Source organism: Gopherus evgoodei, chromosome 3, assembly GCF_007399415.2.
Source record: "Gopherus evgoodei ecotype Sinaloan lineage chromosome 3, rGopEvg1_v1.p, whole genome shotgun sequence".
Classification (NCBI taxonomy): Eukaryota; Metazoa; Chordata; order Testudines; family Testudinidae; genus Gopherus; species Gopherus evgoodei.
Genome location: NC_044324.1, coordinates 15364621 through 15380806, shown reverse-complemented (window position 1 = coordinate 15380806; position 16186 = coordinate 15364621). Strand labels below are relative to the sequence as shown.

General features: G+C 44.1%; 1 protein-coding gene across 1 annotated transcript in view; it reads left to right on the top strand.

Moving 5' to 3' along the window:
- Positions 1–16186, top strand: part of ELP3 (elongator acetyltransferase complex subunit 3) — a 178674-nt gene that overhangs the window by 94971 nt on the left and 67517 nt on the right. Inside the window, exon 10 of the mRNA XM_030555159.1 lies at positions 13837–14030. Within this exon, the coding sequence (XP_030411019.1) occupies positions 13837–14030 (194 nt within the window). The remainder of the gene's footprint in view (positions 1–13836; positions 14031–16186) is intronic.

Below are 16186 nucleotides of genomic sequence, written 5' to 3'. Positions count from 1 at the left end.
CCAAAACCATATACCTGAGATTAGGATTCTCTGCAAGCATGGAGAGGTCTGACCAAGATGGGTCAGTTAAAAGTGTTGCTGAGTTGCTGGTCACAGGTATTTTTTAGGGTAGAAGGAACTGCTTTTAAGTAACAGGTATTACAGAACATCTTGGAGAAAGGTAAGCCTGGCAGAACTTATGTACTAACTCATGAGAGTGAGGATCTGCCCTTAGGGGAACAGAATTGTACTATTCTCAGCCTTTGGGGAGAGGAGGTGACTATTCTTGGCAAAAGTATAAAAACCAGTGTTATATACCTGGGAAAGCTGGAATAAATGTAAAGACTTATTTGGACCACACAGAAGATGAAGCAGATGCTCTGTTCTGTGCAGCGAGTGCCATGTGGAGAGGATTGCCCAATTCTTTGATGGATGACTTGTGTTCTGTGGTTGAAAAGAAATATTACGGTCATGCTGCTGAAGTCTGAGGACCTCTTCCAAAGACTAAGTGGTGGGGGAGTAAACTAGAGTTGTTTCCTTTTCATCATGGAAAGAATAATGTAGTACCTTACCTTCCACGAATTAAGAAACCGCTCAAGGGAATTAAGAAACAACTCAAGGCTTGCCTCTTTGTTAAAAAGCTTTGCTCTGACTCATTAAAATGGTTATTATCCATGTGGCAGCATGACTGAAATATTAAGACAGTGTGAAATATTAAGGTCCATTGGATATCATTGGCGCCTGGGAGCAAGGAATCCTACAATTCTAATTCTTGCTGTGCAGTCTTCAGCAAGCTATATAACCTCTCTGTGCCTAATTCTCAGCTGATGTAAATTAGTTCAGCTCCATTGATGCTGTTTCTGGTGTAAACTGGTGGGACTTTGCCCCATCATGTGTGGGCATGTGTAACATGGCAGTAATGGTTCTTTACCTCATGGGGATGTTGTGAGAATTAATCTGCTGGTAGAGCACTTTTGAAAAAGCTATATGTAGTAAGTGAAATTAATATTTTTCTGGGGGAAATAAATAACAGAGCTTCCTAGAACAGAAATTGCAGACTCTTCTATAAAGCCTTCTATGGACATTAACATGCAGAACTAATTTATCTGTTTATCGTTCAAATGCTGCAATTATGGCATTACAGAAATATCTCAGATGTATCGGCAATAAAGGATGGGCTTCCATTAACTATAGGGATCTGCCAAAAATGTAAGGTGACTTTTGGACCACAATAATTTTTTTTGTGTTGTTTCTGTATGCTCAATATATATCAAGGTCCCAGTGACCAATGTAAAGTTAATAGGTTTCTTCCATATCCTGTTGTGTATGCTCGTCAAATGATACAGATACTTTCCTGTTATGTGATGCTGCCCAGTAGTTGGGGCAAAATTATACAGAGGGTGTGCTGTTTTCCACATGCCTGTATGCAGGGCTGGCTTTAGGCCTATTCCACCAATTCCCTCGGATCGGGCCCTGTGCCTAAGAAGGCCCTACGCCCAGTAAGAATCCCTTTCCTGGTTAGAGGTGCCTTTTTAATTTTTACTCACCTGGCGGCACTTCAGGTCTTCAGCGGCACTTTGGCGGCGGGTCCTTCACTTGCTCTAGGTCTTTGGCGGCACTTCGGCAGTGGGTCCTTCAGTGCCACTGAAGACCTGGAGCGAGTGAAGGACCCGCCGCTGAAGTGCCACCAAAGACTCAGAACACCGCCCAGTGAGTACAAGTCCCACGTGTCTTTTTACATGTGTGTTTTTTTTTGTTTGTCATCCCTGCTGGGGCCCCGTCGAAACTGTTCGAATTGGGCCCCGCGCTTCCTAAAGCCGGCCCTGCCTGTGTGTACTGGATTTAAAGAAATACATGTGTAGATGGGCTGAAAATAGATTTTTATCTTAAGCAGAGAACTTAGCCTTTTGAGGGGTTAAAGGTTGGATTTTATGGCTCTGTTTTCATGGACCAGTAATTCCTGTAATTCTAGTTATACACAGTTTGGTGGTAAAGTGTGATAGCTTGATTTGTCAGTAGCTAAGAGGCTTTTTAGCATAGTTGTAGCCAGGAAAGTTACTGTATTCAACTGGAAAATGGTCTTTTCTGCCTTGGTTGCACATTGGTTTACAGCAGTGGTTCCTAAACTGGGGTTCACAAAATGTTACAGGGGGTTCTCAGAGAAAAAATTCCCTAATAGCGGACAGAGCTGTTCCTAGGGACTCCGGGCAGCATGGGACCAGCAGCCCAGAGCCCCTGGACTTCCAAGAGCTAAGCAGATCAAAGCAAGCTTATCTATCACACTGATGTGATTTAAATTTCAAGACTCTTTATAAGAAATGGAAAAGGAGGTGAATATTTTTTGCTGTTTTTAAAATTAAATAAGCAGCTAGTGTTGTTTTTAAAATTATTATGATGAACAAGTTTAAGCTTTGTTATAATGTGCACTGTTTGCCTGGACTGCTCAAGACCTGAATACTTGTGTAGGAGGAACTCCTTGAGTTGGCTTCTTGAATACCTTCATGCTGTTTCACATCTGATACTCCTTGATGAAACATAGGAGCCTTGTCTTATAAAGGCTTATTCAAAGTGATACAAGCTATGAAAGGGAGATCTTGTAAGAGTGTTGCCATTTTCATAATGTAATAAAAATACTGTAATGATAAATAATAGCGTGTAATCATGTCATAAAAACAAATTTTATATTTTCAAGATCACTGCTTTTATAATTTATACTCAGGTAAAGGAGAAAAACCCTGGAAATATTCATTTTTAAGAGGGGGTTTGTGGACTTGACATGTTAGTGAAACGGGTTCACAGGCTGTTAAAGTTTGGGAACCACTGGTTTACAGGTACCCTGTATCCTGGGGGAAGCTGAAAGTTGGGCCCGCTGCTTTAGAAACTTTTGTTAACATGATGAAATCTGAAGTTGTTTATGTGATGTATAGAAGCTTTAGCAAGGGGCTAGTAACCTGATTTGTGTATCTTAAAATTCATGCTTGATCTCTTTACAAGGATGGTGGTGTTAACCTTTTGTGTTGTGGCCAAATTCCAGCTCTGGTACAACGAATGCTGAAGTTTAATATGGCAGCATTGTGTTTGTGTGGTTCTTAGTTTTACTGTGTAGTATTGCTGTGCACTGTTAAACAGCTGCATTTCTGAGGTGCGTATGGGATTCCTATATGGTTATAACTTGTTAAATACATTCGGATTCTTTGTAATGAAGACACTATATATGTATATATAGTTAATGAAGATAAATATTCTTCAACAGATATTTCTAATCTTTTGATAGATTTTGTATGCTAATCCTCCAGTATTTTATATCATGTAATTGTAAGCTTCAGTGAAAAGAGACCATTCTCTGTGGTGGTTAATTTTAGCACTGTAGCATTTAAAGAAAGAAACACTGCAAATATTAAAGATAAAACTAGTACCTCCATATCTGGACCACAAACTTTATTTTTAAAGCATAGAGTTATATCATCTCTCTGCAGAATTGGAGAAAGTCATTTGAAGCTGTTGTAGCTTTAAAGTATTAACATTTATTGTTATAAATTATTCTGCCAGAAATGCTGGATTACTGAGTTTTTTAAGACATTGCTCATCTCAACTTCATGAGGATAGAAGCTTAAATCACTGTTTATTATGGGTAATCCATAAAATTGACACTCTTGATTATATTGATGTAATCAAATTGAGTGAAAACTCATGATGCACAATTATTTTAAAATGCATTTGATTTTTGTTAACTTGCATTCCTACTAGAAATAATTCTGTCATTTTAGTAAACCTGACAAATGGGGAAAATTGCAGCATTTATACAATGAGCAATCCCTTCCAGTGGCATTGAGACTAGTCATAGCGGGAAGATTAAAGATGGCTGGTGGTTCTCTGTTTCTGTGGAAAGATGGGATGAATCCCTAGATCTTCCACTCTTTCAGATATCATTAAAATGCATCTCTGACTCTAGTGGGTCAAGAGCAGTTGCTAAAGTCAAGTCAGAATTGAAATTTGGGTGTGGGGCATGCAAGATCATAATTAGAATTCTTTTTTTTTAATATTTGCTAACCTGTGACAGAGGACAGGAAGAAACTTTGGGCTAGATCAGTGATACTCAGGAGCTGCAAGTGGTTCTTCAATGTGTCTCCTGTGGCTCTTTGTAATACACGATATTGAAACACTGATTTATTAACCAGTCAGGATGCTTTTACTATGTTGTTGACCAGTTGTAGTTGATAAAATAATACTTGGTTAGAATAACCAGAAATAAATAAATAAATAAACGAGCAGCACAGTAAATGAAACAATGAATTCACATACTGTGGCTCTTTTGGGTAATGTTAATTGCCATTTTGACTCCTGAACCACTGAGGTCTGAGTAGCACTGGATATACTGAGTCAGTATACTGAGTACTGGTCCAGAGCCAGTTGATCCTTGAATTGCACATATAACCAGACACATAGGTAGCAAACAGATTCTCAGTTTATTAAATATCATAGTGATAAAATCATCAAAAATTAGTAAATTTACTTTGATATTCAAGTCCAGTAGTTTACCTTCCCCAGCCTCCAACTCCTGTGTTTTTCCTTTCTTTTTTCCTTTTTTTTTTTTATAAATTGTTTTGGTTCTCATTGGTATTAAACAGACTGCTGTTTTCCATCTAACATCTGTTACGTTGGACAGCATTAATAGCAAGTAATATCTAAGCTATTTTGTAAACTAATGCAAAATAATGACTAGTTTATAAAACAAGTGATTGGAATCAGACGAAAGGCAGGAGTCTAACTTCCACTTTGATGCCTCTGCATTGATGGAAAGTGAGTGGCATCTTAATAACTAATTTTGCACCGATCAGACCCTGATTATTCATGCTGGCAGTGAGTTTATGAGGTTGTGGCTGAATGGATGCTATAGATGCCATTAGCTGTAATAATGGGGAACTTCTACAACAAAGGCATGTACTAATAAAATCAATTACTGTTCTCATAAAATATGTTTAATGGCTAACTTGAATAACCTTGTACACTGAAAGTGTCTACTGATGGGATTTTATTAAGATTCTCTCTTTGTAATTCATAGAGCAGCTGTTCATACAAATAAAACATGTCTATCTGAACCTAGATAAAGCTGCAGGATTTTGAATAGCAGGTCTTTCTGATTATTTGTTATATTGTTTGCAGTGAGTATGCTGTAGTTATCTCAAATATTCTAATTTTACATTACTTTTAGGTGGGGAGGGATAGCTCAGTGGTTTGAGCATTGGCCTGCTAAACCCTGGGTTGAGAGTTCAATCCTTGAGGGGGCTACCTAGGGACCTGGGGCAAAATCAGCACTTGGTCCTGCTAGTGAAGGCAGAGGGCTGGACTCAATGACCCTTCAGGGTCCTTCCAGTTCTATGAGATAGGTATATCTCCATGTATTAGATGGTCAGTTTCCCAAGGCAGGGACTGTCTTTTTATTGTTTTGAATATCACCTAGTATGGTGGGGTCCTGGTTCATGACTGGGACTGTTAGGCACTACAGTAATACAGATATTAAATAACTCCTCTTTTTCAGATGCTCATAACTTTCTGAAAAAAATCCATTTAGTCTGAAGAGTCCCATGTTGTCAATCCAAAGATAACTAAAAAGAGCTCACCTGATTCAGGTGAGATGTTTTAAAAAAAAAAAGTTAAACCAGTATGAAGACATAGTGCCCCCCTCCCAAATGCTCTGATTTTAAATTTGGCTCTAGCATCAACCTTTGAGTTTTGAAAGAAGTGTCAACCTGTGTTTTTGTAGTCTTCAGCAAGAGAAAAATTACATCTCAAAGCTTAAAAAAAATTGATTTAGTAGCTTTAAAGTTATGTTTCCATTTGGAATATTTATGCATGTGAGAGCATTTTTCTGCATCCTAAAGTGATTTTAGAACATTGGGTGTTAGCTGGACTCCTCTAGCTTTGTCACCTTTAATCGCTTAAATTTGTGACCACTGAGGCACTTATGAGCAGCTTAGTGCTTAAGGTTCTGATCCAATGCCTATTTAAATCAGTGGAATGACTCCCATTGACTCTAATGGGCATTGCTTAAGGCTCCATGGAGCTAAATGTTGCTCTGCCCTTGAATGAGGTGCTATCTCGCAGTAAGGTGCCTTGATCGCATCAGCTTTTAAAGGCATCATTTCAGCTCTAATTAAAAAGCTAAGGTTTCTACCATCACTTTGACATGGCCCCATTGCAGGTCTTGTATATTTCATGTTAGATTTGGTCAAAAATTTTCACTTGAAAACACTTTTCAATTAAAATGTCTTTTAAAAACTAAATATTTTGTTCAAAATGTTGTTTTTTGATGGAAAAAAAATGAAATGTTAGTTGCCTTTCTCTTTCTTGTCCTTTTTCCTTTTTTCCATTTTCCTGCTGGAAAGATCAGGTTGGAAAGGGAGAAAAAGGAGGGGATTTTTTTTTTTTATTAAAATAACAAAACAAGTGAGGAAAATTTTGAAAAACAATTTTTAAAAAACGTATGCAAAAACATTGTTTTTGCATACGTTTTTTAAAAATTGTTTTTCGACCAGATGACTCTCTGGTGTATGTGTTAAATAACATAAATGAGAAGTAGGTGACTGTTACTGTTATAACATAGATTTAACTATGAGAGATTCAAGATAGCAAAGCTAGCGCTGTGTTAGAAACCATAACTTTTGACCTTCCCTTTGAATGCTTGATTTCTAAACTTTAGTGGTGCATTAATGTATTTCCATTTAATATAAATCAATGAGCTTCTAAGTATTCTGACAGGAATCACACTGTTTCTTTGACATTCGTTCAAACATTGCTGTGAATACTAATGTTGAACCTTATTAGTGGAAAGAATTTTTTTCTGCAGTAGCACCAAAAACAGAGTGAGCGGTTTGTTGTTTGTGTTTTCTGTGTTTCATTGTAGAAGTTTTCAGTGCTTCCTTACTGCAATAATTCACTTTTATTTTTGTGCTGCTTGGTCATATTGCTCCAGCCTCTTCAGATTTAAGTCTATGAATTTCCAAACAAAGCATCCTGATGTCTTTATTTTTCTCTTCAGAGCACCATGATCTAGTGCTAGAGGGGTTACTCATTCCTCCTTTCATAACTGCTTTCTTTTACACATTGAGTACCTTTGAGCTCCCTCAAGAGGATGCAAATCTGTCATTGAAGCATGACTCTGAGGGCTTGGCTACACTGGAGAGTTGCAGTGCTGTAAACCCACCACCAGCGCTGCAACTTACTCACCGCCCACACTTGCGAGGCACATACAGCGCTGCATCTCCCTGGCTGCAGCGCTGGTTGTACTCCTGCTCTGTTTCGGATATAAGGATTGCAGCGCTGGTGATGCAGCGCTGCTCCGCAAGTGTGGCCAGCAAAAGCGCTGTAATTGGCCTCCGAAGTATTCAGAGGTATCCCAGAATGCCTGTTCAGCCACTCTGCTCATCAGTTCGCACTCTACTGCCCTGGGCTCAGGTGGCCCTCCTTTTAAATGCCCCGGGAATTTTAAAAATCCCCTTCCTGTTTGCTCAGCCAGGTGTGGAGTGCAATCAATCAGGGACCATGCCTCCATGCACCAAACGAGCCCCAGCATGGAGCAATGGCGAGTTGATGGACCTCATCAGTGTTTGGGGGGATGAAGCTGTGCAGTCACAGCTGCGCCCCAGCTGTAGGAATTATGATACCTATGGGCAGATCTCAAGGGTCATGCTGGAAAGGGGCCATAACCGGGATGCGGTGCAGTGCAGTGCAGGGTTAAAGTAAAGTTGCTGCAGAGTGCCTATTGCAAAGCCCGCGAGGGAAACCACCGCTCAGGTGCTGCCCCCACGACCTACCATTTTTACAAGGAGCTGGACGCGATACTTGGAGGTGACCCCACTGCCAATCCGACGACCACAATGGACAGTTCAGAGCAGGGAGGGGAGGGGAGATGGGCGGGGGGACCGACAGTGATAGTACTGGGGGGGGGGGGGAACACCCCGGAGTCCCAAGAGGCATGCAGCCAGGAGCTCTTCTCAAGCCAGGAGGAAGGTAGCCAATCGCAGCTGCTGGAACTTGTTGGTGAAGGAGAAGCAGAGGAGCGGGTTCCTGGTAAGCAGCTTTTATTTTCAGGATGGAAATGTTTCGGGAGAGGACGAGGGGTTATGGCTGCATGCATGCATGTCTAGATGTGGAATAGCCCATTGATGTGGTCTATCACGTCATGGTAATCGGCCTCGGTAATCTCTTCAAAAGTTTCTGCCAGAGCGTGGGCAATGCGCTTGCGCAAGTTTATAGGGAGAGCCACTGTGGTCCTTATCCCATTCAGGCTAACGCGTCCGCGCCACTGTGCCGCGAGGGGTGAGGGACCGTTGCTGCACACAGGCAAGCTGCACAGGGGCCAGGGCGGAATCTGCATTGCTGTAGAAGTTGCTCTCTTGCTTCCCAGGTGACCCGCAGCAGCGAGATATCTTCCAGGATAAACTCCTGTGGAAAATGTTGGGATAGTGTTCAGTGTAGGTCCCCCTGCAGCTGTTTGCTTTCCCTAACACACACAAACCCCAGTACAGCCCTGAACCAATCTGTCCCCCTTCCCAGGTGACCGGCAGCAGCGAGATATCTTCCAGGATTAATTAACTCCTGCACTCATTCCCCGTTACTCACCATTTCTTCGCTGCTGTGGGTTCTGTGTGCTCTGTTTGGTATGTGGAAAGTATGATAAAGTGAGACTGTAAAATCCTTCACTGTGATTATATACAATGCTGCCTCTCTGTTAAATGTTTCAATTTTTGTCTTTCTAATAACAGTGTCCTTGAATACTCGACTAGCTGTATCAGAGACTGCTGAGAGGCTACAAAACCTGAGGAAGAAGCCACGAAAAAGCATGGTGAAAGCAGTTATGAATCAGTCTGCTAGAGAGAATAAAAAACTGCAGGACTGGAGGGAAAAAATGCAGGACTGGAGGGAAAGAGAAAGCAGGAGAAAGGCAGTGGCTAAGAAGAAAAGCACGAAGCAGCTGATAAGCATCCTGGCGCGCCAAACAGATTGTATCCAGTCAAACCCGTAGCCATGCAGGCAGACCACTACCATGCCGCCCCTCTCCCAGTCCCAAAGCTCTTTCCCTTGTGCCCCAATGTCAGCTCAAAACCCCCTTCTCCAGCATCCAGGTTCTTACCACCATCAGCTGCCCCCAACACCTGTACGTTCACCTACCAGCCCTGAGAACTACAACCTTTACCCTCTGCACTCAACCCCCATCACCATGCAGCATTTTCATCCTGAAGTGCAGCAGTCATTGCACAGCACTCCAGACAGGACATATTCAAACCTCTGACTGTACAGTTCACCACCCCACGCCACTGCCCTTTTAGTTATTTTCTTTTCAATAAATGAATTCTTGGCTTTTAAAACAGGTTTTTTTATTGCAGAAAGTGAAAGATACCGTAGCCCAGGAAAAAAACAGACACTGCAAATCATTGAACCACTGCACTTCACTCCCGTGTAAGGCACCAAACATTACTGTTGGTTTTCAGCCTCAAATTCCTCCCTCAAGGCATCCCTAATCCTTGTAGCCCTGTACTGGGCCTCTCTAGTAGCCCTGCTCTCTGGCTGTGCAAATTCAGCCTCCAGGCATTGAACCTCAGAGGTCAATTCCTGACTGAATGTTTCATCCTTCCCTTCACAAATATTATGGAGGGTACAGCACGCAGATATAACCACAGGGTTTCCCCCAAGTCTAGCTTCCCATAAAGAGATCTCCAGCATCCTTTTAAACGGCCAAAAGCACACTCCACAGTCATTCTGCACCGGCTCAGCCTGTAGTTGAACCGGTCCTTGCTCCTGTCAAGCTTCCCTGTATACGGTTTCATGAGCCAAGGCATTAATGGGTAAGCGGGGTCTCCAAGGATCACAATGGGCATTTCGACGTCCCCTACTGTGATCTTCTGGTCTGGGAAAAAAGTCCCGGCCTGCAGCTTCCTGAACAGGCCACTGTTCCGAAAGATGCGTGCATCATGCACCTTTCCAGGGCAGCCTGTGTAAATGTCAATGAAACGCCCACGGTCATCCACAAGCACCTGGAGAACCATAGAGAAATACCCCTTCCCGTTAATGTGCTCGGATGCTAGGTGGGATGGTGCCAGAACAGGAATATGCGTCCCATCTGTCGCCCCTCCACAGTTAGGGACACCCATTTGTGCAAAGCCATCCAGAATGTCCTGCACGTTCCCCAGAGTCACGGTTCTTCTTAGCAGGATGTGATTAATGGCCCTGCAAACTTGCATCAACACGATTCCAACGGTCGACTTTCCCACTTCAAACTGGTTCGCGACTGATCAGTAGCTGTCTGGAGTTGCCAGCTTCCAGATTGCAATAGCCACCCGCTTCTCCACTGGCAGGGCAGCTCTCAGTCTCGTGTCCTTGCACCGCAGGGTGGGGGCGAGCTCCTCACACAGTCCCATGAAAGTGGCTTTTCTCATCCGAAAGTTCTGCAGCCACTGCTCGTCATCTGAGACTTCCATGGCGATGTGATCCCACCACTCAGTGCTTGTTTCCCGAGCCCAAAAGCGGCGTTCCACGGTGCTGAGCATTTCCGTTAATGCCACAAGCAATTTAGTGTCATACGTGTCAGGCGACTCGATATCATCGTCAGACTCCTCACTGTCATTTTGGAGCTGAAGGAATAGCTCAACTGCCAACCGTGATGTGCTGGCGACACTCATCAGCAAAGTCCTCAGCAGCTTGGGCTCCATTTCCTACAGAAATCGTGCTGCACAGAAACCGTTGGGAGATTCACAATGACGCCAAACATGGATGGAAAAACAGTGACTGCTGGGATGTGAAGTGATGCACCACAGGGCGTTGGGACAGGAAGCGGAATGACCCGCACCCTTCCGTCCCCTTCCCACAACCCACGGCGCCAAAATGGGACGAGGTGCTCTGTGGGATAGCTGCCCACAATGCACCACTCCCAACAGCGCTGCAAATGTGGCCACACTGTAGCACTGGTAGCTCTCGGTGTGGCCACACTGCAGCGCTTTCCCTACACAGCTGTACGAAGACAGCTGTAACTCCCAGCGCTGCACACCTGCAAGTGTAGCCAAGCCCTGAGTGTCTGGCCTGCTGAATTCTGTTCTTGGCCCAGCCACTGATTCGTATGTGGCGTTGGGTGAGACATTTGATCTTTCTGTGCCTCAGGTTGCCTGTTCCACAAATGTGTCCAGTGTTGTTTACCTGGCTCACTGGAATGTTTTGTGGTTCTGTTTGTAAAGTGCTTTGAGATTATGAAAATTGCTAACATGTATATGTATGCAAAGTATTATTACTTTCACTTTTCATGACACGGCTGAGATGACATCCTAACATCATTTAATTTTGACACGTGAAATAGTTTGTGGGCCATAATGAAAAGTTGGTTCATGGAAACTTTGGGATAAAAGGGTTTCTGCTGACCGGGGATTTGACTGAATCCTTCTTTTGGTAAAAAACTCTTTCACTTCAGAAGGCCTCAACAGAAAGGATTTTACGAACAAAACAAAACCTTCCCAAGAACTGTGACTTGTCATAGACCAGGGATCGGCAACCTTTGGCACACAGCTCGCCAGTGTAAGCACCGAGTGGGCTGGGCCGGATTGTTTACATGCCGCGTCTGCAGGCTCGTTTGAACGCTGTTCCCACTGGCCGCAGTTCGCTGCTCCAGGTCAATGGGGCTGCGGAAGCAATGCGGGCCAAGGGATATGCTGTCTGCTGCTTCGCGCAACCTCCATTGGCCTGGAGCAGTGAACCGTGGCCAGTGGGATCTGCAATTGGCCGAACCTGCGGACGCAGCAGGTAAACAAAGTGGCCTGGCCCACCAGGGTGCTTACCCTGGCGAGCCACATGCCAAAGGTTGCCGATCTCTGTCATAGACTAAGGTTCCAGGACTGAATATGGCTGGATGTTCAACTGATGGTCATCACTGGTGATCTTACCGCACCACCAAAGCTTTTGCTGAGCACGTTGTTTGGTGAAAGATGAGATCCGTTTCAATGTAGGCTTAAACAGTTTCTTATAGCCTTTATTTTTCATGTTTTAAAGACAATGCTGTTATCACCTATGAATTACACATGATGCAAAACCAGTTAAGATAAGAAAGGTAATTAATCAAGTTACCTGTGCTGGTGACAGGGTGACTCTTCAAATCTCTGGGCTCTGCTATGTTCTTCCCCTGTGTCTTCTCCACTCTTCTGTTGTCAATCACCTGTATTTTATCCCTTGTTCTGTAACTTTGCACAGACTCAGTTTACTAAGTTACCTCATCTGTGTACCTGTCTAGAACATTCTCATTCATAAATCACAATAACTAACCTAAACTAATACATTTTTGTTTATTTTGTTAAAACTTACTTTTATCTGTCTACTTCTGTCCTGTGCTGTAAACCCCACTGGGTCTATCCAGTACTTACCTTACTTGTCTGTTTATGTGGTCTTGGATTGTTACTTGTTCGTTTATTGGGGGGGGGGGAGGCACTATGACTCTCTGCTCCACCCCTCTATTTACACAGACCAAAAATCTTACAAATAAGACACACAAACCAGTTTTAATAATTTACGCAAACCTGAAACTGATTCAGCTCAGTTCTTTAATGCTGCATCAGTAGACACATTTAAAAAGCAAAAATTCCATTATATCTTGTTATAATATATATAATATTAATTTATCTAATTATAATTATGTGTGTGTGTATATATATATGTGTGTGTGTATATATATAATATGTGTGTGTATATATATATAATATGTGTGTGTATATATTTGACTAATACAATTCATTAGTTTTCTCACAACATGGTGTCTGGCCATGTTGTGGTATTCCTTGGTAAACATGATTCAGAATTCATTGGTCTTCCATCCTAGTGAGGATGGTAAATTAGATAGGAGAAAGGACAGTCTTGTTTTTCAGGAACTGGAATGGGACTGACATTATCTGAGTTCTGTTCCCAGCTCAGCCACAGACTACTTGTGTGACTGTGTGCAAGTCACTTATTACATCCTGTGTCTCAGTTCATCAGTAAAATTGGGATAACCTTTTCCTACTTTATAAATGGTGGTGTCAGATTAAAATCCATTAATGATTGTGAGATACTACAGTGATGAGAGCCTTGTCAGCACCTAGATAGACAAATGTGAGATAATTGACTCAGTGCTTCTAATCAATCTTTTATCTTTTGACTAATGACCTTAGTTGTGATTACTGGAGTTTTATTTGTAGTAACTTTTCTGCACACTATACATGCCTAATGGCTTCCAGTGACCATAGAAATTTGGAGATTTTCACTTTGGAGCTGTGTACTGGAATGTAGACATGGATAAGTGAGTAGTAGGTGCTGTTTGTCCCACCTTGACAGTATTGCTCAGCACATAGGTGACATGCGGTTTCAGTTGTTTTTATATTACTATTCAGTTGATGTATCCTGGACACTTTGAGTAATCTCTGAATGCTGTCCACAGAGAGTGAAGATATGCCCATTCCTTAATATTGTTCTGATTCTGGGCAAAATTCTGTTACAATGAATAATACGGCTCAGATATCTATTTACTTCATATTGAAGTCTGGTGAAATCTGCATCCTCCCTTTATGTGAATTTTTCTGCAGCAATCTTATTCTTTTATAAAAAGGTATAATCCTCCACATTTAAGAATAAGTCTTTAGACTGATAAAAATATTGGAAACTGAATGTAAGACCGTCTTTTTAAATTGAACAGACATTCTCATAATTGTGCTTTAAGCATCTATCCTTCTGATGCAGCTTGATTATTTTATTTTATTTTTTTTTTTTTTAAGAGAGAGCTTCTGGTTTGAAAGCCCCAGGATGCTAGTGCTTTGGTTTCTGATCTTCATTTGTGTTCTGTGTTTATAGGAGTTTTTTGAGAACCCTTCTTTTCGCCCTGATGGCATGAAACTCTACCCAACTCTAGTGATCCGTGGTACTGGCCTGTATGAGCTCTGGAAATCTGGAAGATACAAGAGTTATTCTCCAAGCACCTTAGTGGATTTGGTGGCTAGAATTCTGGCTCTTGTACCACCATGGACACGAGTGTACCGTGTTCAGAGGTAAATTTTCTTGGTGGGCTTTGTTAGGGAGCTTATTCCTTCACCCTCTCACTTCCCTGGTCCTTCTCGATGAACAGAGAGCAACAATACCTGAAGTCCAAAGGCGCAAACAATTGGATGTTTATTGGGGTGAACTTCCAGCAAGCATGATTCCAGTTTCCTTCATTAGTGTCCCTCTTCCCAGCTTTCCCCCAGCCCCAGTCCCTGTTCCCATCCCCCCTTACTTCCTGACTGACTGCAGACTATATAGTAAAACTTGAGTTCTGCTTAGCTATACCATAACCAATCATTTTATTGAAATTTAACTAACCAATCCTAACATATTGTAACATAGTTATTTAACCAATTATATCCCACCACCTTTATTGGTTTACACCTAACAAAATGAATTATACAGCAGACAGAAACAATCACAGAACCAGACAGAGATTATACAGACAAACAATAGGGACTGGAGACTACAGGGGCAGAACAATACAGAAATGAGGGTTTCACATCCCAGCTAATGGTAAGTGAGTTCTTGCCAGACAGGATGCTATCAAACTAAGTTTCCTTTTATATCTTCTAGGCTCTTCCCTTTCTCTGGAGGTGACAGGAATATCAGGACAGGATTATATTCCTAACAGCCCAATAGCACTTATTTCATTGTGACTAGTTTGGACTGTAAGGATGTGACATACACTTCCCAGCTTATGGCTGGCCTCTGCTCCTTAGCAGAAGGCCTTAGCCTAAGAACCAGGCCCCAGACTGTCACAGTAAGAGAAGGCCCTTAGACTGGCAGACAATGATTTTGATTTTCTTTTATACCTCTATGACTAGCTCAGTCAGGGGTCGGCAACCTATGGCATGCATACCAAAGATGGCACGTGAGCTGATTTTTAATGGCACGCTGGAGCCTGCTGGGACTCCAGTGTGCCATTAAAAATCCTGCCGACGCGGCAAGCTGCAGGGTCCGCGCTCCCTGGCCGGAGCGCTGGCCGAGCGCAGCAAGCTACTGGCCCCTCTCCCGCCTTCCCCTGGACCCCTGCCACCGCACGCAATACTCTGGGGGCCGGAACTGCGTGCTCCTGCAGGGCAGCGTTTGGCTCCGTGTGGAGGGAAAACTGCTCCCCGTTCATCTGGAGCTCCACCGCCACGCGTGCAGCGCTCTGAGGGGCGGGGCTGCATGCGGTGGTGGCAGTGGCGGCAACAACAAAACTCTGGATGAGCGGGGAGCCTCATGGTAAGGGGTCTGGGGGTTGGGGGGTTGGATAAGGGGTGGGGGCAGACAGGGAGCAGGGTGGGTTGGATGGGGGGGTGGGATCCCGGGGGGGTGGTTAGGGGCGGAGGTCTCTGGAGGGGGCAGTTAGGGAGCTGGGGGGTGGATGGGGCATGGGAGTCCCGGGGTCTGTTAGGGGATGGGGAGTGGATAGGGATCAGGTCAGTCAGGGGGCAGGGAGCAAGGAGGGTCCTGGGGGGCAGTTGGGGGGGTCTCTAGAGGGGCTGGTCAGGGGACAAGGAGCTATGCGGCGTTGGATGAGTTGGGAGTTCTGGGGTGGCTGTCAAGAGTCAGGGATGTGGAGAGGGGTTGGGGCAGGCAGGGAGCAGGGGGCGTTGTATGAGTCCAGGGTTCTCGGGCTCCTGTCAGGGGGCGGGGAGCAGTTAGATAGGCATGGGAGTCCAGGGAGTTCTGTCTGGGTTGCGGGGGTGTGGATAAAGGTTGGGGCAGTCAGGGGACAAGGGGCAGGGAGGATTAGATAGGGGGTGGGGTCCCAGGAGGGGGTAGTTGGGACAAGGAGCAGGGGGGTTGGGAGTTCGGGGGGGCAGTCACACAACCCACTGCCCTGAGCCCTGCCCTCTACCCCCCCCATCTCCCCCAGGCCCCTGCCCTGAGCCCTGTACCACCCAGCCCTCTGACTCCTTCACCTCCCCCATGACCCTAGCTCTGACTCTGGCACCCCCACATATACCCAGCCCCCCTACCCTGATACCTGCACCCTCTCACATACCCCCAGCCCTCTGCCCTGACCCTTGCACCCCCCACTTCCCATGCACCCCCGCACATCCCCACCCCCACCCTGAGCACCAAACGGAAGCTCCTGCACCCCCACTCACATTCCCATCTGCACTCCTCACATCAAATGGGAGCTGACCAGGTAAGTGCCCCCACACCCAAA